Source organism: Littorina saxatilis, linkage group LG15, assembly GCF_037325665.1.
Source record: "Littorina saxatilis isolate snail1 linkage group LG15, US_GU_Lsax_2.0, whole genome shotgun sequence".
Lineage (NCBI taxonomy): Eukaryota > Metazoa > Mollusca > Gastropoda > Littorinimorpha > Littorinidae > Littorina > Littorina saxatilis.
Window position 1 is genome coordinate 6,550,572 of NC_090259.1, and position 23,735 is coordinate 6,574,306.

The 23,735-nt window shown below is 45.3% G+C and overlaps 2 protein-coding genes across 2 annotated transcripts in view; both read right to left on the minus strand.

The window, feature by feature from the left end:
- The window catches only part of LOC138948360 (uncharacterized), a 139,897-nt gene that overhangs the window by 57,597 nt on the left and 58,565 nt on the right, over nt 1–23,735 (minus strand). The window contains exons 15-19 of the mRNA XM_070319892.1: nt 21,316–21,435; nt 5,487–5,561; nt 3,318–3,389; nt 1,857–1,946; nt 234–335 (exon numbers count right to left, since the gene is read on the minus strand). Coding sequence (XP_070175993.1) covers nt 234–335; nt 1,857–1,946; nt 3,318–3,389; nt 5,487–5,561; nt 21,316–21,435 — 459 coding nt within the window. The remainder of the gene's footprint in view (nt 1–233; nt 336–1,856; nt 1,947–3,317; nt 3,390–5,486; nt 5,562–21,315; nt 21,436–23,735) is intronic.
- LOC138948359 (uncharacterized) lies at nt 9,593–19,835 on the minus strand. Its single transcript, XM_070319891.1, has one exon. The coding sequence runs from the start codon at nt 16,642–16,644 to the stop codon at nt 11,569–11,571; it is 5,076 nt and encodes a 1,691-aa protein (XP_070175992.1). The 5' UTR covers nt 16,645–19,835; the 3' UTR covers nt 9,593–11,568.

The following is a 23,735-nucleotide window of genomic DNA, read 5'->3' on the forward strand; positions in this document are numbered from 1 at the left end:
GAGAGAGAGAGAGAGGGGGGGGAGGGAGAGAGAGAGAGAGAGAAGGAGAGAGACAGAGAGAGATATACAGAGAGAGAGAGAGAGAGAGAGAGAGAGAGAGAGAGACACACACACACACACACACACACACACACACACACGCACACACACACACACACACACACACACACACACACACACACACAGACAGAGAGAGGGAGATATCTGTAGAAAACAGTATGCACACGACTCACCACAGAGTTTTGTGGTTTGGTTATTGAGGGTGGTGTTAGCACAGACGGTGGCCATGTTGCATTGATCGTCACTACCGTCGCACGGCTGTCCAGTGCGCACCTCTGGAACAACAAGAAGGGCAAAGCCCATACGACTCACATGCTTGACCTTGACCTTTACATGACCTTGACCTTCAGCTAAACCTAGCAATGACATCATACACTAAGAACTGCTTTACACATTTTTCCTACCAAAATACATGTGACAGGTCAAGGTCATCCAAGGTCATGCAACACAACGCTGTTAATTCAAGACACAGGAAGTACAGTGGTGCTTATTGGCTCTTTCTACCATGAGATATGGTCACTTTTAGTGGTTCACCATCTTATTTTGGTCACATTTCATAAGGGTCAAAGTGACCTTGACCTTGATCATATGTGACCAAATGTGTCTCATGATGAAAGCATAACATGTGCCCCACATAATTATTAAGTTTGAAACAGTTATCTTCCATAGTTCAGGGTCAAGGTCACTTCAAAATATGTATACAATCCAACTTTGAAGAGCTCCTGTGACCTTGACCTTGAAGCAAGGTAAACCAAACTGGTATCAAAAGATGGGGCTTACTTTGCCCTATATATCATATATAGGTGAGGTATTAAATCTCAAAAACTTCAGAGAAAATGGGAAAAAATAGCTTTTTTTTTAGACAACATTTATGGCCCCTGCGACCTTGACCTTAAAGCAAGGTCAAGATGCTATGTATGTTTTTTGGGGCCTTGTCATCATACACCATCTTGCCAAATTTGGTACTGATAGACTGAATAGTGTCCAAGAAATATCCAACGTTAAAGTTTTCCGGACGGACGGACGCCGGGACGAACGGACGGACGGACGGACGGACGACTCGGGTGAGTACATAGACTCACTTTTGCTTCGCATGTGAGTCAAAAAACTGTGTTCACTTCGTAAAATCATCAAACCCTAAAAGTGTACAAAGTTTCAGATGTGTAGCATGAAAAACATCCAAGATAGCCTTTACGTTAAGTACACACACACACACACACACACACACACACACACACACACACACACACACTCACACACACACTCACACACACACACACACTCACACACACACTCACACACACTCACACACACACACACTCACACACACACACACACACACACACACACTCACACACACACTCACACACACACTCACACACACACACACACACTCACACACACACTCACACACACACTCACACACACACACACACACTCACACACACACACACACATACACACACTCACATACACACACACACACATACACACACACACACACACACAGACTCACACACACACACACCCTCGTCTTGATTTTCTGTCTGTGTTTAAACATTTAGTCAAAACTTGACTGAATATAACTTGAAAAGCAAACAAGTTGCCCACAAGCCTAAAACAGTCGATCTCTCGAAGTCTACTTCACGAATAAGGTTTGGCACTGAATTTTCAGTAAAAAGGCTTTGCAAAGTCTTAGTGAAGTCAACTTTGAGCTCAATTAAGGAAGGCATTAACAAAGAAACAAGAAACCTGAACAAAGTGCACACGGTGTGGCCGACTCGATCTCTACTCACTGCAAACTGATCCCAGACCTCTGTCCTCACAACTAGCGCCCGTCATGCACAGTGCTTCTGTCAAACTGCAAGCTATGCCCGGCTTGGTTTCTGCAAGCGGACAATCAGTCATGCTACTGGCATTGTTACAAAATCTAAACAACGAAGTGACTGTGGTAAGATGAACAAAGTTAAAAAACAAAGGAGTTCTTTTATTGGTGAGTACAGTATTCCTTTGTTTTTTAACTTTGGCATTGTTACAGTTAACAGAGAAACAATTCGCACACACTGGAAGTTGTAGAGTGAATGTTCAAAATATTCCAGTAAAGGCAAAGTCTTTGTCAACTACGAATTACACAATAGAGAAACAATGTGCTACGCAGTGTCACTGTCACGTCAGAGTAGACAATATGGAGACATGCTAGAATCGAACCGAGAGGAAAGAACACACTCTTTCCTCAGTGTCCACTTTGCGTCACACCAACAGGCTGTCAGAGCACAAGGCATAACCAAAACACAGATAGAGTCACTCCACAAAATGCGACATAGCTTCGAATTTTATCATAAGAATATATATATGCGCGACAAAAGTTCTAAGTTGTCTAACACTGCTATGAAGATTGAACCCAATATAATTGTTCAACCAAGGTGACCTGGCGATCGCGCTCACACACACACACACACACACACACACACACACACACACACACACTAGTTGATGCAGTCCGTGACTATGCAGGGAGCAGATATATTGCTTCAATACTGTTCACAAACTAAATTCAGTCCTGTCCGCGGGTCGTCTATCTTACAAAGCTTAGAGTTTGACGCTTTTAACACATCAGCTGAGCTGAGACAAATAACAAATGACAAATACTTTATTAACGAGGGTAGTGGCATAAGCAAACAGGTGCTTTTTTACATCCAGCCCTCGCCCATGGGAGGGTTTAATCTAATGATAATACTGAGAGAGAGAGAGAGAGAGAGAGAGAGAGAGAGAGAGAGAGATAGAGAGAGAGAGAGAGAGAGAGAGAGAGAGAGAGAGAACTCAGAACTTTATTACATAAGGATAAAGGTTTTAGGCTTAGCCTCATCTTCCAACCTGTCCTTGGAACATATACAGAGAATAATTGTATTACGAAAGCAAAGACTGCGCACACACACACACACACACACACACACACACACACACACACACACACACATACACACACACACGTATACACACACACGCACTCACAAACTCACACTCGCTTACACGCACACACACACACACACATGCACACACACACATGCTCGCGCGCGCGAGCGTGCGCTCAAAGAGAGAGAGAGAGAGAGAAAGAGAGAGAGAGGGGAGAGAAAGGGAGGAGTATTAGTTATTAGAAACTGAAACTAATACTTGCTGAGGGCCAGATGTGTCACCTCCCCCCCCCCACCCACACATACAGAGGGCAGCATGCATGGAATGAGGGTGAGGGTACTCACTGCAGAATTCTCCATCACAGACGGCTGTGCCCTGACACTCTCCTTGTTGGCATCTGTGTCCAGTTTGCCATTCTACGCACGCAGACGGGTTTACACACAATTTGACACAGAACAAGAAAAACAAATGGTTACACGACTACTTTCGTCATGTCCCATTACAGTGGAAATCCACGTCAAAGACCCCCCGATAAATAACTCTCTCCCCACACCCACCCAAAAGACGAGTCCATCCTTTCTACTCGTACACCCCTCCCACCCACCCTATCCGACAGAAGTCTTCCTCCTTACCCTCGCCCAACCCTGACAGAAAACTCCTTCCCTTTAAAGATCCCCCCCCCCCCCCCCGTACACCCGATAAAATACTCCCTCCCTACCCTCGCCCAAACCTGAAAGAAGATTACCTCCCTTTTCAGACACCCCCCCCCCCCCCCGTACACCCGATAAAATACTCACTCCCTACCCTCGCCCAAACCTGAAAGAAGACTCCCTCCCTTTTAAGACCCCCCCCCCCCCCGTACACCCTATAAAATACTCCCTCCCTACCCTAGCCCAAACATGAAAAAAAACTCCCTCCCTTTTAAGACACCCCCCCCCCCCCGTACACCCGATAAAATACTCCCTCCCTACCCTCGCCCAAACCTGAAAGAAGACTCCCTCCCTTTTATGACAAACCCCCCCCCCCCCCCCCCCGTAGACCCGATGAAATACTCCCTCCCTACCCTCGCCCAAACTTGAAAGAAGACTCCCTCCATTTTATGACACCCCCCCCCCCCCCGTACACCCGATAAAATACTCCCTCCCTACCCTCGCCCAAACCTGAAAGAAGACTCCCTCCTTATCCTCGCCCAAACCTGAAAGAAGACTCCCTCCTTATCCTCGCTCAACCCTGAAAGAAGACTCCCTCCTTATCCTCGCCCAAACCTGAAAGAAGATTCCCTCCTTATCCTCGCCCAAACCTGAACGAAGACTCCCTCCTTATCCTCGCCCAAACCTGAAAGAAGACTCCCTCCTTATCCTCGCTCAACCCTGAGAGAAGACTCCTTCTTAAGACACCTACACACCCTGAAAGAAGTCTCCCTCCCTTTTAAGACAACCGCTCACCCCCCCCCCCCCCCAACACACATATTGCTCGCCAGATTGAAGGAGTATAATTATGTGTTCTTAGAAAGTCGGATTTTTACAGCATTATGCCTTTTCTTGCTTCATCTTGTTCAAAACGTCCTTTCTTTATAATTTGTACTCGTTTTTCATTTTATGTCCTTTAGATTAATCAAGTACTGAATGATGGCTGATGTTAACCAAGGGGGCAGGTGGGGAAGCTTCACTCTATGCTGACATAGTGGTGTTCTTTATCAAGAATGGAACAAGAAATATTGTCATCATTATCACGAGTTTTCATTCATAACCAGCTGGGGAATAAATCTCATGTTCCCCATGCAACAAATCGAGGTTGTGAATTGGTTTGAGCTTTCAGATGAAACGTGGATTGTCAAAGTAAAGGCCAATGAGGCTGATTGTTTGATGTGTTGAACCATCGCGGGCTTTGGATTCGTGTTTCCGAGGACAACGATTGTAAGCATTCACTCTCAAAGACCCAATCAAGGTTGATAATTACCGCGGCGACTCATGGTCAACTTGCAACTTATCTCTGTAATCGCAAAATCCACAAAGAAAAGTAATAAAACACTTGAAATAAAAGGAGTATGATCAAAACTTTCTGAATAAGATCTATGGAAGCTCCGTGCATTTTCAGTCTGGAACAAAATCTACGAACAAGTTACGTTTCACGTCGCAGACAAATATGACGTGTTATTGCAAACTTCTGACGCGTCGGGGCCCTGGACATGGCATTCTAAAAATACGTTCAGAATAGGGATCCCCATGTGCGAGCCTTTGCTCATCCAAAATGATGGCAAAAACGATGTTTGGTGGCTTGTTGTCAGACCAGCTTTTTTTGTTTGTCCTCGGGGACCATATAGCGTTCGGTGTTCATATTAATCAACCGCGGGCTTCGGCCTTGGTCGATAAATATGAAACCGAAGACGATATGGTCCACTCGGACCAACAAGAAAGCTTGTCTGTCAACAAGCCAGCAAACATCCTATACTATGAACAAGATCACAAGCATCATCTCTGCCATTCTACACGACAGAATACATCTTCACTCACTGCACTTGTTGTCTACGTCGCAGAGTCCAGAGACACACTCATCGTTGCTTGTACACCTCTGGCTTACTTCCAGCCCTGCATCAGACAAAAACCCTTGTCACAATTTGTTCATTCTAGCCCTGCACCAGACAGAGAACCAAGTCACAATGTGTTCATTTCTGTCCTGCATCGGACAGAGAACCAAATCACAATGTGTTCATTCCAGCCCTGCACAAGACAGAGAACCAAGTCACAATGTGTTCATTCAAGTCCAGCATCAGACATAGAACCAAATCACAATGTGTTCATTCCATCCCTGCATCGGACAGAGAACCAAATCACAATGTGTTCATTCCATCCCTGCACCAGACAGAGAACCAAGTCACAATGTGTTCATTCCTGTCCTGCATCGGACAGAGAACCAAATCACAATGTGTTCATTCCAGCCCTGCACAAGACAGAGAACCCAATCACAATGTGTTCATTCAAGTCCTGCATCAGACATAGAACCAAGTCACAATGTGTTCATTCAAGTCCTGCACCAGGCAGAGAACCAAGTCACAATGTGTTCATTCCAGTCCTGCACCAGACAGAGAACCAAATCACAATGTGTTCATTCCATCCCTGCGACAGACAGAGAACCCAATCACAATGTGTTCATTCAAGTCCTGCATCAGACATAGAACCAAGTCACAATGTGTTCATTCAAGTCCTGCATCAGACAGAGAACCAAGTCACAATGTGTTCATTCAAGTCCTGCATCAGACATAGAACCAAATCACAATGTGTTCATTCCAGTCCTGCACCAGACAGAGAACCAAGTCACAATGTGTTCATTCCAGTCCTGCACCAGACAGAGAACCAAATCACAATGTGTTCATTCCATCCCTGCACCAGACAGAGAACCAAGTCACAATGTGTTCATTCAAGTCCTGCATCAGACATAGAACCAAATCACAATGTGTTCATTCCAGTCCTGCACCAGACAGAGAACCAAGTCACAATGTGTTCATTCCAGTCCTGTACCAGACAGAGAACCAAATCACAATGTGTTCATTCCATCCCTGCACCAGACAGAGAACCAAGTCACAATGTGTTCATTCAAGTCCTGCATCAGACATAGAACCAAATCACAATGTGTTCATTCCAGTCCTGCACCAGACAGAGAACCAAGTCACAATGTGTTCATTCCATCCCTGCACCAGACAGAGAACCAAGTCACAGTGTGTTCATTCCATCCCTGCACCAGACAGAGAACCAAGTCACAGTGTGTTCATTCCATCCCTGCACTAGACAGAGAACCAAGTCACAATGTGTTCATTCCTGTCCTGCATCGGACAGAGAACCAAATCACAATGTGTTCATTCCAGCCCTGCACAAGACAGAGAACCCAATCACAATGTGTTCATTCAAGTCCTGCATCAGACATAGAACCAAGTCACAATGTGTTCATTCCATCCCTGCATCAGACAGAGAACCAAGTCACAATGTGTTCATTCCAGCCCTGCATCAGACAGAGAAACCAAGTCACAATGTGTTCATTCCATTCCTGCATCAGACAGAGAAACCAAGTCACAATGTGTTCATTCCAGTCCTGCGCCAGACATAGAACCAAATCACAATGTGTTCATTCCAGTCCTGCACCAGACAGAGAACCAAGTCACAATGTGTTCATTCCATCCCTGCACCAGACAGAGAACCAAGTCACAATGTGTTCATTCCATCCCTACACCAGACAGAGAACCAAGTCACAATGTGTTCATTCCATCCCTGCACCAGACAGAGAACCAAGTCACAATGTGTTCATTCAAGTCCTGCATCAGACAGAGAACCAAGTCACAATGTGTTCATTCCATCCCTGCACCAGACAGAGAACCAAGTCACAATGTGTTCATTCCATCCCTACACCAGACAGAGAACCAAGTCACAATGTGTTCATTCCATCCCAGCATCAGACATAGAACCAAATCACAATGTGTTCATTCCAGTCCTGCACCAGACAGAGAACCCAATCACAATGTGTTCATTCCATCCCTGCATCAGACAGAAAACCAAGTCACAATGTGTTCATTCCATCCCTGCATCAGACAGAGAACCCAATCACAATGTGTTCATTCCATCCCAGCATCAGACAGAGAACCAAGTCACAATGTGTTCTTTCCTTTTCTGCACCAAACAGCGAACCAAGTCACAGTGTGTTCATTCCATCCCTACACCAGACAGAGAACCAAGTCACAATGTGTTCATTCCATCCCTGCACCAGACAGAGAACCAAGTCACAATGTGTTCATTCAAGTCCTGCATCAGACATAGAACCAAGTCACAATGTGTTCATTCCATCCCTGCATCAGACAGAGAACCAAGTCACAATGTGTTCATTCCAGCCCTGCATCAGACAGAGAAACCAAGTCACAATGTGTTCATTCCATTCCTGCATCAGACAGAGAAACCAAGTCACAATGTGTTCATTCCAGTCCTGCGCCAGACAGAGAACCAAGTCACAATGTGTTCATTCAAGTCCTGCATCAGACATAGAACCAAATCACAATGTGTTCATTCCAGTCCTGCACCAGACAGAGAACCCAATCACAATGTGTTCATTCCATCCCAGCATCAGACAGAGAACCAAGTCACAATGTGTTCTTTCCTTTTCTGCACCAAACAGCGAACCAAGTCACAGTGTGTTCATTCCAGCCTTGAAGGACAGCATTTATAGGAATTACCCCTGGTTCTGGATTACTTGTCAAACTGCGTTTGGCGACAGGATCTTATAGCAAAAGTGTAAAGTGCGGATATTTAGATAAATTTTGATTTTGCAAACAACAGTTTACATAACCCAAAATGATTTTGCGAAGAATGGTAGAGTGTTATAGAAAGCCAAATTATAGCAGGTGAGAGATTCATCCTTGCCAAGCAGAGTAGTGTAAAAGAAAGCCATAGCAGGCTTTGATTTTTCCCCTAAGTTTTGGGAGAGGTATAGGAATACCTTTTAACGTACAAAACACTCAGACACAGTCAACCACTCTTACTCTAATCACTGACTCCACAACCAGGCAACATTCAAACCAAAGTTTATTATTTACACACACGACAACCTCGCATTCACATTCACATCCAATCACAATCGCTCAAAATCAAAGATAGATGAAGAAGGTAGAATTATCTTAAAGTTTAACAAAACAAATTGGCTATAAGAATTTATAACTTAATACTAAAAAAACTGTAAATATCCCTAAATATTACCACCTACCACCTTAATTCCCTGATCCCGAAAAGTCAAGAAGTCTCTTTATAAATCTATCTCAACTCAAAATCCGCTTATCTTCACCTACAGTAATCAATTAACCCCGTTATTTATTAACTAACTATTATTTCTAACTTACATTTACACTAATACCTCGTGATAGGGACTACCTACGTTTATTGCTACACTGCCTTCAACCTTGATGCATACGATCAACGCCAAACGCAGCTACACATGAAACCAGTAGGCCCAGCCACCAATAATACTAATTAACTTAACTTTAAATAACAAGACTCTCAATTATCTTCCACTTATTTCAACACAATAAATGGTACGAACATTAAGTCATCACTAACACACTCAAATTAATCCACAATGTAACAACCTTACTTCATAGCAACAAATTACAATATCACTACATAATTTTCTCTTCGCGAGTAATGATCATGACGTTTCACAACCAAGTCCAGTTCACATCTCGCCGATCCACAAAATCAACGTCGCTCAAAACAAAACATAAAAAAATAAAGACACTCCAGATTAGTCCCGTTGAATCTTCCACTTATTTCAACACAATAAATGGTACGAACATTAATTCATCAATAACACATTCACATTAATTCACCACGTAACAACCTTACTTCATAACAACAAATTACCATGTCACTACATACTTTTCTCTTCGCGCGTAATGATCATGACGTTTCACAACCAAGTCCAGTTCACATCTCGCCGATCCACAAAAATCAACGTCGCTCAAAACAAAACATAAAAAATAAAGACACTCCAGATTAGTCCCGTTGAATCTTCCACTTGCACAATCTTTATGTCTTTAATATGTTTAAATTCACTTATAGGTCACAATGCTTAGTTAAGCCACAGCTGCATAACTCGAGGCACACAGATGCCATAATATATTCTTGTGCCCATACTGCTCGTGGCAATAGCATGCCAGCACTTTTCACCACTTTACTCACTGACGGTGGGCCACCTCACCTCCACAGCTCACACTTGCGACACACCGGTGGTCACACACTCCACCAACAACACGCCTTCCTCCCGGGTAACGAGTCGGAAGCATCTTTCTCCCGGAAACTCATGCTGTCTCCTGTGTCGTTCGTCTCTCCTGGCTTGGACTCGCCCACAGCCACGCTTCTATGCTTGAACGCTGTTGTAGGAACAAAGCCAAGTATAACTACTTGTTCCTTCAACAATACTTCAATTATCTCCCCTTACCCACAAAGTCCACAAATTAACTCTCCTAACAACAATATCTCCTTCATTAGACTTCCCATAATTATCAATACTCATCAACTTTCAAAGACCCCTCTTTACTTAATTACTCATTAATTACCATAATTAACTACTTAATTAACCACCCTGGCCATCTCATCAAAGTTACCATTTAACTTTAACCACAACATCATTATCAAAATACCAGAGTCCCAACATGACCAATTATGTAATAATTCTTACAATTTTCACTCCCTTAAATACCTAATTATAGTCTTTACTTTTATACAATTGTAAAGACACCATCATCAATATAAATGTACAAAGTATTTACAACTCCCATTTTACAAAGTCAATACAACATGGCTGCCCCCATAATCAAACAATTCCTATTTCATTATTTGACCCAACCATTTACAAGCAGCCCCTTCACAAACAACGCCACTTCTCTTACCCCTTATGAATTTAAGTCATATTACATAGTGGCACCTCGTTCTTTCCTCTTTCTCTAACCGTGATGACGTCACATATTTACAACCAACCCCCCGTCTTCTGTCTTGACAGTGAACTCCCGTTTAAAACCTCCCGTACCTCGTCTCCAAATTTCCGCACTAACAACTACTACACGACTATTCTCTGGAATTAACGCTCTCTACCTTAAATACACCCTCCATAAAAATAAATCCTTCCCACACATGAGTTCACTCGCAGTAACTGCTGACACCTCTTTTCTTCTTTCCACCAGCCAACTCGCTCTCCCCACTTCTTGTGCTTGAGCCATTTCAGCACAGGTCCTTTGTGCCAAGGGGATTCCATTTATCTTCAAATTTAGATTACCTCTCTCGTCCTTCCTACTTCTTGCACAATGAAAAACTGTCCCCCCCTTTCCCTTGTTTTCCCATTTTCCCTCTCCCCTTTCTACCCCCGACACCCTACACATAAAATGACACCAACCCAGGAAACTAAAAAACTAAAACTCTCTCATACACAAACACTACCGAACCAACAAATTTTGACCCTGAGCACGGAAGGAGAGAAAAACTACAGAATTTCAACACACCTTGCCGTTCGAGGACTGACCACCCGTAGAACCCTTGAAGCCACACCAAGACAGCTGGAACACAACTTGTCTCCGGGGTCGAATAAAACATCAACACGCCGGTCGGCCGGATAGAGCATTCACATCAACCATCCGTTCTCTTCACAGTTTTACACAGCAGTGACCTTCGAGCCTGTGACTCGTTCACGCATCACGCAACCCCACGTGCGTGAATACACTCCCGCGATTGGCTGTCCATAGCCACGGACACACACCGAGTCACTGTATAGGCACCCATCTGAGCCAAAACCGCACGAAACCCAACTCATGCACGAATTACAAATAATTCATGGCTGGACTTGGGCAGAGTTTGTGACAAACCCCCCACCCAAGTACAAAACACCCTGTATTGAACCAAAAATCACACACCTCTGCCCAATGCCAGGAATCCTAAAACGTGTAATCCAACCACAACTCCCCCTGAACTAAAACACTACCCAACTCTACTGACATCCATGGACTTGCAAAAAATGATCCAGCCCACCAAAATCAGTCCATTTTGATGGTTCAATGCTTCCCACATCTGGTTACTCTTCTGAGCGACTGAGCAAGTCGGCCCCCACGTTGTCTCTTCCAGGAATCGCCTGGATGGTATACATGTAGGGTTGCAGAGCCAACGCCCACCGCATCAACCTCTTGTTAGTCGCCTTCAAACCCTCCAGGTACTCCAAGGGTTTGTGGTCGGACTGGATGCAGAAAGGTTTTCCGTAGAGGTACGGGCCAAACTTCCGCACCCCCCACACCACCGCCAAGCACTCGCGCTCGATGGTACTGTAGTTACGCTCTGCTGGCAGCAACTTTTTGCTCGCACAGGCCACCATCTGCATCCCGTTCCCCTGGTCTTGGAGTAGCATCGCCCCCAACCCAACACCGGATGCATCTGTGCGAAGAGTGAAAGGCACGGAGAAATCCGGCAGCTTGCACACCGGCTCTGTGGATAACTTCACTTTCAGCGTATCAAGGGCCACCTGCATAGGCTTCGTCCATATGACCTTGTTGGGCTGTGACTTCTTGGTTGCGTCTGTCAGCGGAAGTGCAATGTCAGCAAAACCCGGCACAAATCGACGGTAGAATCCGGCTAGTCCTAGGAAGGATCGGATCTGCCGCTTTGTTGTTGGCCTGGGCATCTTCGCTATCTTGTCCATCTTCCCTTCCTCGGGTTGAATCATTCCATTTCCCACCATGTGTCCCAGGTACTCCAGGCGTTTAAACCCCAAGTAACACTTGGATGGTCGAGCTGACAACGATGCTTCCTGCAGCCGCTGGAATAAAGCTCTGAGACACTCCAAATGACGCTCCACGGTTTCAGTTGCCACCAATATGTCGTCAATGAAATTGTCGATCTCGATCATGTCGAGAGGGCTCAACAGACTCCTCATCATCCTTGAAAAGATGGCTCCTGACGTCTTCAACCCAAACGGCATCACCGTCCACTGGTAACACCCCTGCGGTGTTGTGAATGCGGTCTTGGGCTTGTCTTCTGCCGCCATAGGGATCTGCCAGTATCCCTTTGCCAGATCTATCTTGGATAGATATTTCGCCTTGCTGAGCTTGGCGAACATGGCCTCCATGTTTGGCATAGGTTCGGCGTCAAACTCCACTATCTTGTTCAAACGGCGGTAGTCGGAGCAGAACCTCTTTTTTCCGTCTTTCTTCTCCACGATCACGATTGGAGAGCTGTATGGGGACACCGACGGTTCGATGACCCCCATCTTCAACATCGCGTCGACTTCTTTGGCGATAATGTCCCGCGTCGTGAATGGCAAGGGGAACTGACGGACCCTAACTGGTTCGTCATGCGCCAACCGCATGCTACACTCTGCCAGCGAAGTCCTCCGTGGCAGATCAGTGATGACATCCTTGTTGTCCTTGAGGATTTCCTTGATCCCTATATGCAGTTCTGGCGTCTCTGGATCCAAGTGCACATCCTCGATCGTTTCCTCTGACGTCAGGGGTATCAACGGAATGTCTTCGTGAGATGACTGCACTGTTTCCCACTCCTCCCCTTCATCCACCACACACACCGTTGCTATCGCTGCCGGCCGCTCCACATACTTCTTCAGCATGTTGGCGTGGAACAATTTCTGCTTGGGCCCTATCCTGATGCGGTAGTCACACTCGCCCACTCTTTCTTCCACGACGTAGGGTCCTCGCCAAGCCATCTCCAACTTGTTTTTCTTGAGAGGCAGGAGTAGAAGAGCGCGATCTCCAGCCTCGAAGGTCCGGCGTTTGGTCCCGCGGTCGTAGTGCTTCTTCTGGCGCACTGCTTCCTCACACAGATGTTCCCTAGCAATTTTGCATGTTTCCTCTATTCGGTCCCGGAGGTTTAACACGTACTCGGACGCAGTCTGCGCTTCCTTCCCATCTTCTCCTTCTTTTGTCCAGAGATCCCTCAAGATGGCCATGGGTCCCCTCACCGTACGGCCGTACAGCAACTCAAATGGGGAGAACCCAGTACTTTCCTGCGGAACCTCCCTGTATGCGAACAAGACACCTGGGATAAACCGATCCCATGTCTTGGGGTCCTCCACACACAATTTCTTGATCATGGCTTTCAATGTGCCATTAAACCTTTCAACCAAGCCGTTGCATTGCGCATGGTACGGCGTAGTGGTTCGTCCCTTGACGGCGAGCAACCGGTGAACTTCTCGCATGACGGCCCCGGTGAACTGTCCACCCTGGTCCGACAGGACCTCCTTGGGTATTCCCAACCTCGTCCACATTGTCCACAGCGCTTCGGCCACCTTCTCTGCCTCGATGGACTTAAGTGCCACAGCCTCGGGGTAGCGCGTCGCATAGTCCACCATCACCAGGATGAATCTCGCCCCACTGTCAGCTGCCGGCTTGATCGGCCCCACCAAATCCACCGCCACCTTCTCAAATGGAACATTGGGCAGAGGCATTTGCCCAAGCGGCACTTTGGCAACTCGTCCCTTCGGCGTGACTTTTTGGCATCGGTCGCAGGACTGACAGTATCGTCGCACGTCTTCGCACAGGCCTGGCCAATAAAAATCTGCCCATAGACGTTCGCGGGTCTTCTTGGTGCCCAGATGTCCTGCCATGGGTGTGTCGTGGGCGAACTTGAGTAGTCCTTTCCTCAAGGATCTGGGAACGCATATTTGTGAACACTCCAATTTCTTCTCCCGATAAACCCTCTTGAGTATCCCACGAGACATCTTGAACTCCACCATGCCCTTTCCTGCTTGTATCTGTTTCCCTTCCTTCGCCAGTCGTTTTGCGCGCACTAGTGTTTCATCTTCCTGTTGCAAGACTTTCAGCTGATCCGGAGTCACTTGCAGCCCTTCAATCTGCACCACCACCACCGGTTTCACCGGCCGTGTACCTGCTTCAGCCTGTGCTCTGGTTGTCACTGCCGCACACAACGCCCGTCTGGGATACATCGATACTTCCACCCAGTCTCCGCTCGTAAGCTGGGCCAGGTTTCCCAGAAAAATGTCAGGCCTGATGTTGTCGTTCACGATGGCAAGAATCCTCTCACAGATGTACGGCGATTCTACGTCAACCCATGCTAAGGGATACGTCTTTGTGCAGTCTAAGTCGGCAAACTCTACGTGCACTGTCCCGTTGGTGTAATCTTCAGGCCTAACAAATGCAGCCTTTACCATGGTCTTGTCTGCCCCTGAATCACGTAGACTGATTGCGTCTCTCCCGTTAACCTTGCACCTTCCCATCGGCCGAAATGGAATTTTCTCGCAGTCTTGGCACAACGGCTCTGACGGCTCGGAAGATCTCGTCTGGTCATCTTGCTCGGTCGTCATGCAGGCGTTCGCGGTACACTCCCTGGCAATGTGTCCCGTCTTCTTGCACCTATGACATATCACCCGATTGTTGTATTCCCGATTCCAGTTCGTCTTTTTGTTCCTGCTGCCCTCTACTGGCCTCACTTGGCCCTCTGACTGCTCTGCCTGTTCCTCCGATCCCCCTCCGGTCTTGGTACCCCCGTTGCTTGTAGTCTTCTCCTTTTTCTTTTCCTCCTCGTCCATTTGGCCCCCGATGTTACGTTTTGCGTTGAACAATCTGGCGTCCCGTTTTGATTCCAAGTGAGTGAACGCTAACACCGCCGCTTCCTTGGCTGTAGCTGGCTTTTTATCGCTGACGTACTGGAACAGCTCACCCCGGAAATTTGACATCAACTGTTCTCTCAGGATCAGGTCATACAGCCGGTCATAGTCTCCCGCACACTGTGACATCGCTATCCATTGATCCAACAGGGTCTGCAGCCGACGACTAAACTGTACAAAGTTCTCGTCCCCTTGCTTTGTGATGTTTCTGAATTCCCGGCGATAGTGTTCTGGAGTATGATGGAACTCTTCTAACAGCGCAACCTTGAGCATATCGTAGTCGCTGGCATCCTCGGGAGTCATCCGTAGATATGCTCTCTCTGCGCGACCCTTCAATTGGTCTGCTAATCGACCTGCCCATGTCGCCCTGCTCCACCTGTGTGTTGTCGCTGTTCGCTCGAAGTGGAGGAGGTAGTCGTCAATGTTGACAGAGTCATCACAGAAGGACATCTTTACCCGGTATTTGTCAAAACTCGGTTCTCTCTCAGTCCCCCCTGTGCGCAGAGCTAACTCCTCTTTCCACCTCGCCTCACTTGCTTGCAGTTCCTCTTCCCGTATGCGACGCTCCTCCTGGCGTCGCTCTGCCTCATCTCTGCGCCGGACTTCTTCCTCTTGTCGTCGTGCTTCTTCTTTCCTTTCTTGGAACTCCCGTTCCTCTCTCCTTTGGGCCGCCTCATCCTTGCGTCGGGCTTCTTCTTCCTTGCGTCGAGCTTCTTCTTCCTTTCGTCGAGCTTCTTCTTTCTTTTCCTGAAGTTCACGTTCTTCTTTACGTCGGGCTTCTTCTTCCTTGCGTCGAGCTTCTTCTTTCTTTTCCTGAAGTTCACGTTCTTCTTTACGTCGGGCTTCTTCTTCCTTGCGTCGAGCTTCTTCTTCCTTGCGTCGAGCTTCTTCTTTCTTTTCCTGAAGTTCACGTTCCTCTTTACGTCGGGCTTCTTCTTCCTGGCGTCTGGCCTCTATCTCTTCCCTACGCTGGGCTGCTTCTGCTTGGCGTCGAGCTTCTTCTTTCTTCTCCTGAAGTTCTCGTTCCTCTTTGCGTTGTCGCCGCTCTTCCTTCCGCAACTTCGCCTGCGCCACTCTCTCCTCGACGATGGCCGCCTCCCTGCGCACTTGGGCCATCACAAACTGGGCCAACGTCGCCCCTTGCAAACCCAAGCTTTCACCCTGACTACGGAACCGTGCTAACTCCCTGTCTACCGACTCATCGTCAAACCCATTAGAACCTTGGACCATGATCGGCGACACTCCCCTTACAGCTTGACCCTCACCGTACCCCATCGCCAAACGCTGCGCCCCAACAGACCTCGTCCCCAACACTCCTGGCGTCCCCAAAGACCTCTCCACCCTCGGCGTAGAAACCGCACCCGGCATACCACCCGTAGCCAACAACGTCGCACCACCACTTGGTACAGTGAACCGAGGAGGGGTTACCACTAGGGATGCAGCCGCAGACGTCGCTGGAACCTTCTCCTCCATCCTAGCCGCCCGCCTCAACTGACGCTCATCCCGATCTGAATTCGACATCTCCTTGACAACCAACCTCACCTTGACCCCAATTCCAAAATTGATCGCCCACAACAAACACGGACAGAATAATACAAAGCAACAACCACAATAGAACTTACCCAAACAGCTAGCTGACAACCTTGGTAGAGTGAGATCCGAGTGATCAGTTCGGACCCCAGGTGTGCTCAAACTCACTCGTTCTCTCTCCTTCCTCTACCGGGTCAAAATAGCCACCCAGGCTTAAAGCCTTTAAGTCGCCCGCCAACCGCCCACGCTAGTCCTCATTCATACCCTTTCACAACTGATTCACACGAGTCACGGCCCTTACTTCCCGATGCTATCTAAACCCTTCCTAATCCCCGAAATGAAACTCCTATCCCACCGCTGCCACCATTGTAACTCCCCTAAGTTTTGGGAGAGGTATAGGAATACCTTTTAACGTACAAAACACTCAGACACAGTCAACCACTCTTACTCTAATCACTGACTCCACAACCAGGCAACATTCAAACCAAAGTTTATTATTTACACACACGACAACCTCGCATTCACATTCACATCCAATCACAATCGCTCAAAATCAAAGATAGATGAAGAAGGTAGAATTATCTTAAAGTTTAACAAAACAAATTGGCTATAAGAATTTATAACTTGATACTAAAAGAACTGTAAATATCCCTAAATATTACCACCTACCACCTTAATTCCCTGATCCCGAAAAGTCAAGAAGTCTCTTTATAAATCTATCTCAACTCAAAATCCGCTTATCTTCACCTACAGTAATCAATTAACCCCGTTATTTATTAACTAACTATTATTTCTAACTTACATTTACACTAATACCTCGTGATAGGGACTACCTACGTTTATTGCTACACTGCCTTCAACCTTGATGCATACGATCAACGCCAAACGCAGCTACACATGAAACCAGTAGGCCCAGCCACCAATAATACTAATTAACTTAACTTTAAATAACAAGACTCTCAATTATCTTCCACTTATTTCAACACAATAAATGGTACGAACATTAAGTCATCACTAACACACTCAAATTAATCCACAATGTAACAACCTTACTTCATAGCAACAAATTACAATATCACTACATAATTTTCTCTTCGCGAGTAATGATCATGACGTTTCACAACCAAGTCCAGTTCACATCTCGCCGATCCACAAAATCAACGTCGCTCAAAACAAAACATAAAAAAATAAAGACACTCCAGATTAGTCCCGTTGAATCTTCCACTTATTTCAACACAATAAATGGTACGAACATTAATTCATCAATAACACATTCACATTAATTCACCACGTAACAACCTTACTTCATAACAACAAATTACCATGTCACTACATACTTTTCTCTTCGCGCGTAATGATCATGACGTTTCACAACCAAGTCCAGTTCACATCTCGCCGATCCACAAAAATCAACGTCGCTCAAAACAAAACATAAAAAATACAGACACTCCAGATTAGTCCCGTTGAATCTTCCACTTGCACAATCTTTATGTCTTTAATATGTTTAAATTCACTTATAGGTCACAATGCTTAGTTAAGCCACAGCTGCATAACTCGAGGCACACAGATGCCATAATATATTCTTGTGCCCATACTGCTCGTGGCAATAGCATGCCAGCACTTTTCACCACTTTACTCACTGACGGTGGGCCACCTCACCTCCACAGCTCACACTTGCGACACACCGGTGGTCACACACTCCACCAACAACACGCCTTCCTCCCGGGTAACGAGTCGGAAGCATCTTTCTCCCGGAAACTCATGCTGTCTCCTGTGTCGTTCGTCTCTCCTGGCTTGGACTCGCCCACAGCCACGCTTCTATGCTTGAACGCTGTTGTAGGAACAAAGCCAAGTATAACTACTTGTTCCTTCAACAATACTTCAATTATCTCCCCTTACCCACAAAGTCCACAAATTAACTCTCCTAACAACAATATCTCCTTCATTAGACTTCCCATAATTATCAATACTCATCAACTTTCAAAGACCCCTCTTTACTTAATTACTCATTAATTACCATAATTAACTACTTAATTAACCACCCTGGCCATCTCATCAAAGTTACCATTTAACTTTAACCACAACATCATTATCAAAATACCAGAGTCCCAACATGACCAATTATGTAATAATTCTTACAATTTTCACTCCCTTAAATACCTAATTATAGTCTTTACTTTTATACAATTGTAAAGACACCATCATCAATATAAATGTACAAAGTATTTACAACTCCCATTTTACAAAGTCAATACAACATGGCTGCCCCCATAATCAAACAATTCCTATTTCATTATTTGACCCAACCATTTACAAGCAGCCCCTTCACAAACAACGCCACTTCTCTTACCCCTTATGAATTTAAGTCATATTACATAGTGGCACCTCGTTCTTTCCTCTTTCTCTAACCGTGATGACGTCACATATTTACAACCAACCCCCCGTCTTCTGTCTTGACAGTGAACTCCCGTTTAAAACCTCCCGTACCTCGTCTCCAAATTTCCGCACTAACAACTACTACACGACTATTCTCTGGAATTAACGCTCTCTACCTTAAATACACCCTCCATAAAAATAAATCCTTCCCACACATGAGTTCACTCGCAGTAACTGCTGACACCTCTTTTCTTCTTTCCACCAGCCAACTCGCTCTCCCCACTTCTTGTGCTTGAGCCATTTCAGCACAGGTCCTTTGTGCCAAGGGGATTCCATTTATCTTCAAATTTAGATTACCTCTCTCGTCCTTCCTACTTCTTGCACAATGAAAAACTGTCCCCCCCTTTCCCTTGTTTTCCCATTTTCCCTCTCCCCTTTCTACCCCCGACACCCTACACATAAAATGACACCAACCCAGGAAACTAAAAAACTAAAACTCTCTCATACACAAACACTACCGAACCAACAAATTTTGACCCTGAGCACGGAAGGAGAGAAAAACTACAGAATTTCAACACACCTTGCCGTTCGAGGACTGACCACCCGTAGAACCCTTGAAGCCACACCAAGACAGCTGGAACACAACTTGTCTCCGGGGTCGAATAAAACATCAACACGCCGGTCGGCCGGATAGAGCATTCACATCAACCATCCGTTCTCTTCAAGTTTTACACAGCAGTGACCTTCGAGCCTGTGACTCGTTCACGCATCACGCAACCCCACGTGCGTGAATACACTCCCGCGATTGGCTGTCCATAGCCATGGACACACACCGAGTCACTGTATAGGCACCCATCTGAGCCAAAACCGCACGAAACCCAACTCATGCACGAATTACAAATAATTCATGGCTGGACTTGGGCAGAGTTTGTGACACATAGTACAAGCGTTGTTTTATTATTATTTAGAATCCAGGCTCCTGGCGATATGGCATTTAAGAACAAAACATGGCGGTAACAAGTTAACTATCGTGAAGCTTGACACATACACATGAAGTTTTAGAGTTATGTCGTTTTCTCGGATTAACTGAGGAAGATACTGACCGAGCACTGTATGAGACAGATTTGTTCAAGTCTTGAAAGAAAGGTTTCACTTTGTATGAATCAAAAATATTTACTGTTCTACACTCGTAAAATAATGTCCAAGAGATTTTTGAATTTCTACTAATTGCCCCAAACTAGATCCTAATGCGACTTAACATTTACTTATTTAGGTATTGAATCCTAAGAATATCCAAGAAACAAACTTGCAGTTACCCCACCCCCTTCCCATCAGCATCGCTAACCTCATACTCAACACCCTCACAATTTTGAAAACAGAGATAATAACAACTCAACAACAAAAGAAAAGGCTTACACAACTCGCCTTCGTCATCTCCAATTAGAGTCGAACCCCCCTTTTAAGAGCCCCCCTCCTTACCAATGCTGAATAGAAGACTCCCTCCTCTTTAACATCTCCCACCCCTATCCCCACCCGATAGAAGACTCCCTCCCTTCTTACCCCCCTCCCCAAACCATCCTACACTATAGAAGACTACCTCTTTCTAAGACCCCTTGACTAGACCCTCTACGCTTCCAAGTCCCTGTTTTTTTCTTCAGATTTTCAAAAAAATAACTGAGAAAACCTCAACAACCGATTACTTAGTAGGCATGACCAAACTACGATTTGTTGGTGGTTCTATCGTCAATCTTACCGTCCAGATCAATTACATTAGCGCCAGAGTGTGCGAAAGACTCCAAAATGCAGATAAAACACTACAACCTGGCTACTTTGGAGCTATTTTGAGCGATCTCAGTCACTATCTATTTTTTGATCAAATGCTTACGTAAATTCATGACGTAAAAAAATGTACGAATATTTGTTCACAACAATGTTTATCAAGTGCATAATTTATAAATTATGAAAACACTTTAATGGTGAACATTTCTTAATTTGCGGAAGAACAATGGGTTCTTTCATACGTGAGATCGGGAGAGCCATTTATTATTATCTAGCGTCATACTATACATAATTGTTCATAACTCTAAAAAAAAATACACTAAGGTCTTTTACAAAAACTATAGTCTGTTTCAAAGACTTGCAAGCAACAATCTTCTACAGTATAAATCGAGAAAACTAGACATTTTGTACGACGTTTGGTGCACAAAACAGTGTTTCTGATGACTAATCATTGTGCAAGAGATGTGATCTTGCCAAGCAGGGTAAAATGCAAGAAAAAAACCTTACGGCAGGTGAGGTCGATAGAGTAGGGCGTGTAGCCAGTGCTGCAGGTACACACGTTGCTGTTACATGCGGCGTTCGCTGTTGTACAGGGACAGGCACCTCCAGCAAAGCCATCCCTGGGGTCTGCACAGCACCACGTTACGGTAAGTGTGTACACCCAAAACTCCAATTTCCTTTATTTTTCTTTTACTCTGATACAACTTTTATTCATTCTTCTTTTTCGTTATTTTCATGCATCGGATTAAAGTTATGATGTGTTGAGGTTTGTGTCGGGTCAATTCAGCGTTAGTTACGTCACCGTGAGACTGTCACAGGCACCCCATTATGAATACCCTGAATTACAAAACAAACATTAAAAAGGTTATTAGTATGCAACACTTCCACTATCAGACTATGTCTATAGTAATTTAAACCCTGAAAATCTGATCCTTTTCACACTTCAACAAGAGCAGTGAGTGCAGGGACGGGGCGGTGTGAGAGCACAACGGGACAAAGGAACAGGTGTAAAGACGGGGGAAAAAAAAAAAAAAAAAAAAGCAAATGCTTAATACGACTCTCCTTCGTCATGTCCATTAGGGTTTTGTACGTCTTGAAAGGAGAATTACACTACCCTGACCCCGGCCGACAAGAGAACTTTCACGTCAGACTGATCGACACAAACTTGATCCTTATTATGACCTGTATCAATCCATTTAGTTGTTCAACCCTTAGAATATTTCACATGTTCAAACTTATACAATCTCCAACCTGCTTCCCACCACCATCTCTAGCCTGAAATACTCAACATCCACCAAATTATGTTTGAAAAGAGATCTTTTGTTTACTCACAAGAATTATAATAATTACTCATTTTCTTTTCAAAACCCACACAATATGTATAGATACTCAGACACTTAAGTAACCTCATTTCTGACACTATGACATCATAACATGATGTCGTCATCAAAAGTCTAGCCAAGACTGTGACCAAATCAAACAATGACATCATTGCTTGATAAGGTCAAGAATTATATCCTTGATAGCTCAGTGGACATTTTCAGTGGTGAACATCTTTTCCAGCAAACATTGTCATGAGAACAAGCCACATTTTTGTCATGTCTGCTTCTGACCAACACCTACGATTTCATGAAATGTGGAGGCTTTTGCTGCCAAAATGACTGAAAAATCCGCAATGTAAAGCTTTTATAAACATGACCCCGCTGTGACCCCAAAATGTGACGTGGTTCAACCAAACTAGGGTCAATTCGCTAGATTATCAAACCCTTGAAGACGGGCGCAGTGGCCTAGTGGGTACGACATCGGTCTCCTAACAGGAAACTCGTGAGTTCAAATCCAGGCCGCGGCTGCCTGGTGGGTTAAGGGTGGAGTTTTTTCCCATCTCCCAGGTCAACTTGTGTGCAGACCTGTTTGTGCCTTATCCCCTTCGTGTGTACACGCAAGCACAAGACTAAGTGCGCACGGAAAATATCATGTAATCCATGTCAGAGTTCGGTGGGTTATAGAAACACAAAAATACCCAGCTTGCTTCCCCCGAAAGCGGCGTATGGTTGCCTGAATAGCGGGGTAAAAACGGTCATGTACGTAAAAAACTCACTCCTGCAAAACATGAGTGAACGTGGGAGTTTCAGCCCATGAACAAAGAAGAAGAAGAAGAAGAAGAAAAAAACAACCTTGAAGTGTTCACAGTTTCAAAGGTCTAGCTTCAAAAACGCCTGAGATAACGCCAATGTTAAGTTATTATGAATCGAACATGACCCCCTGTGTGTGACGTGACCCGAAAATTAGACGAGGGTCAATCAGACTTACGTCAAGTTGGTAGATTATCAAACCCTAAAAGTGTGCATAGTATCAAAGTTCTAGCTTCAAAACATTCAAGATAACCTTAACGTTGTGTTTTTATGAAACGAACATGACCCCGTTGTGATCCCTAAAATTTGACGGGGGTCAACCATGGGGTCACTTCGTGAAATCATCAAAACCTAAAAGTGTGCAAGTTTCAGAGGTTTAGCTTGAAAAACATCCGAGATAACCTCAACGTTAAGTTTTTTGTCCACAGACGGATTCACGGCCGGCCATCCACACAGACGGACACATTATGAATCCTATTTCTCACCAATTAAGGCCAATATACACGATCGGTTTCGCACGTACGTTTGAGGCGGACGGGTCAGACCTGATCGTCTCAGAGGAACGGAACGCTTGCCACACCATGCTCCTGAGACGTACGAGGTGAAGGTCGTTTTACCCCACATTTGACGTGGAAGTCTGCTGCATTGACAGCAGGAACAGGCCTCGATGTTGCTGGTTTTTGTAGTTTTTACTTCCATGGTTCCATAGATTCCAACTCGTCGCCAAGATACAGGTTGATGAGATATTTCGATTCCGAATCGGCAAGTTTTGATGCTGAACTGACCGCCATTTGC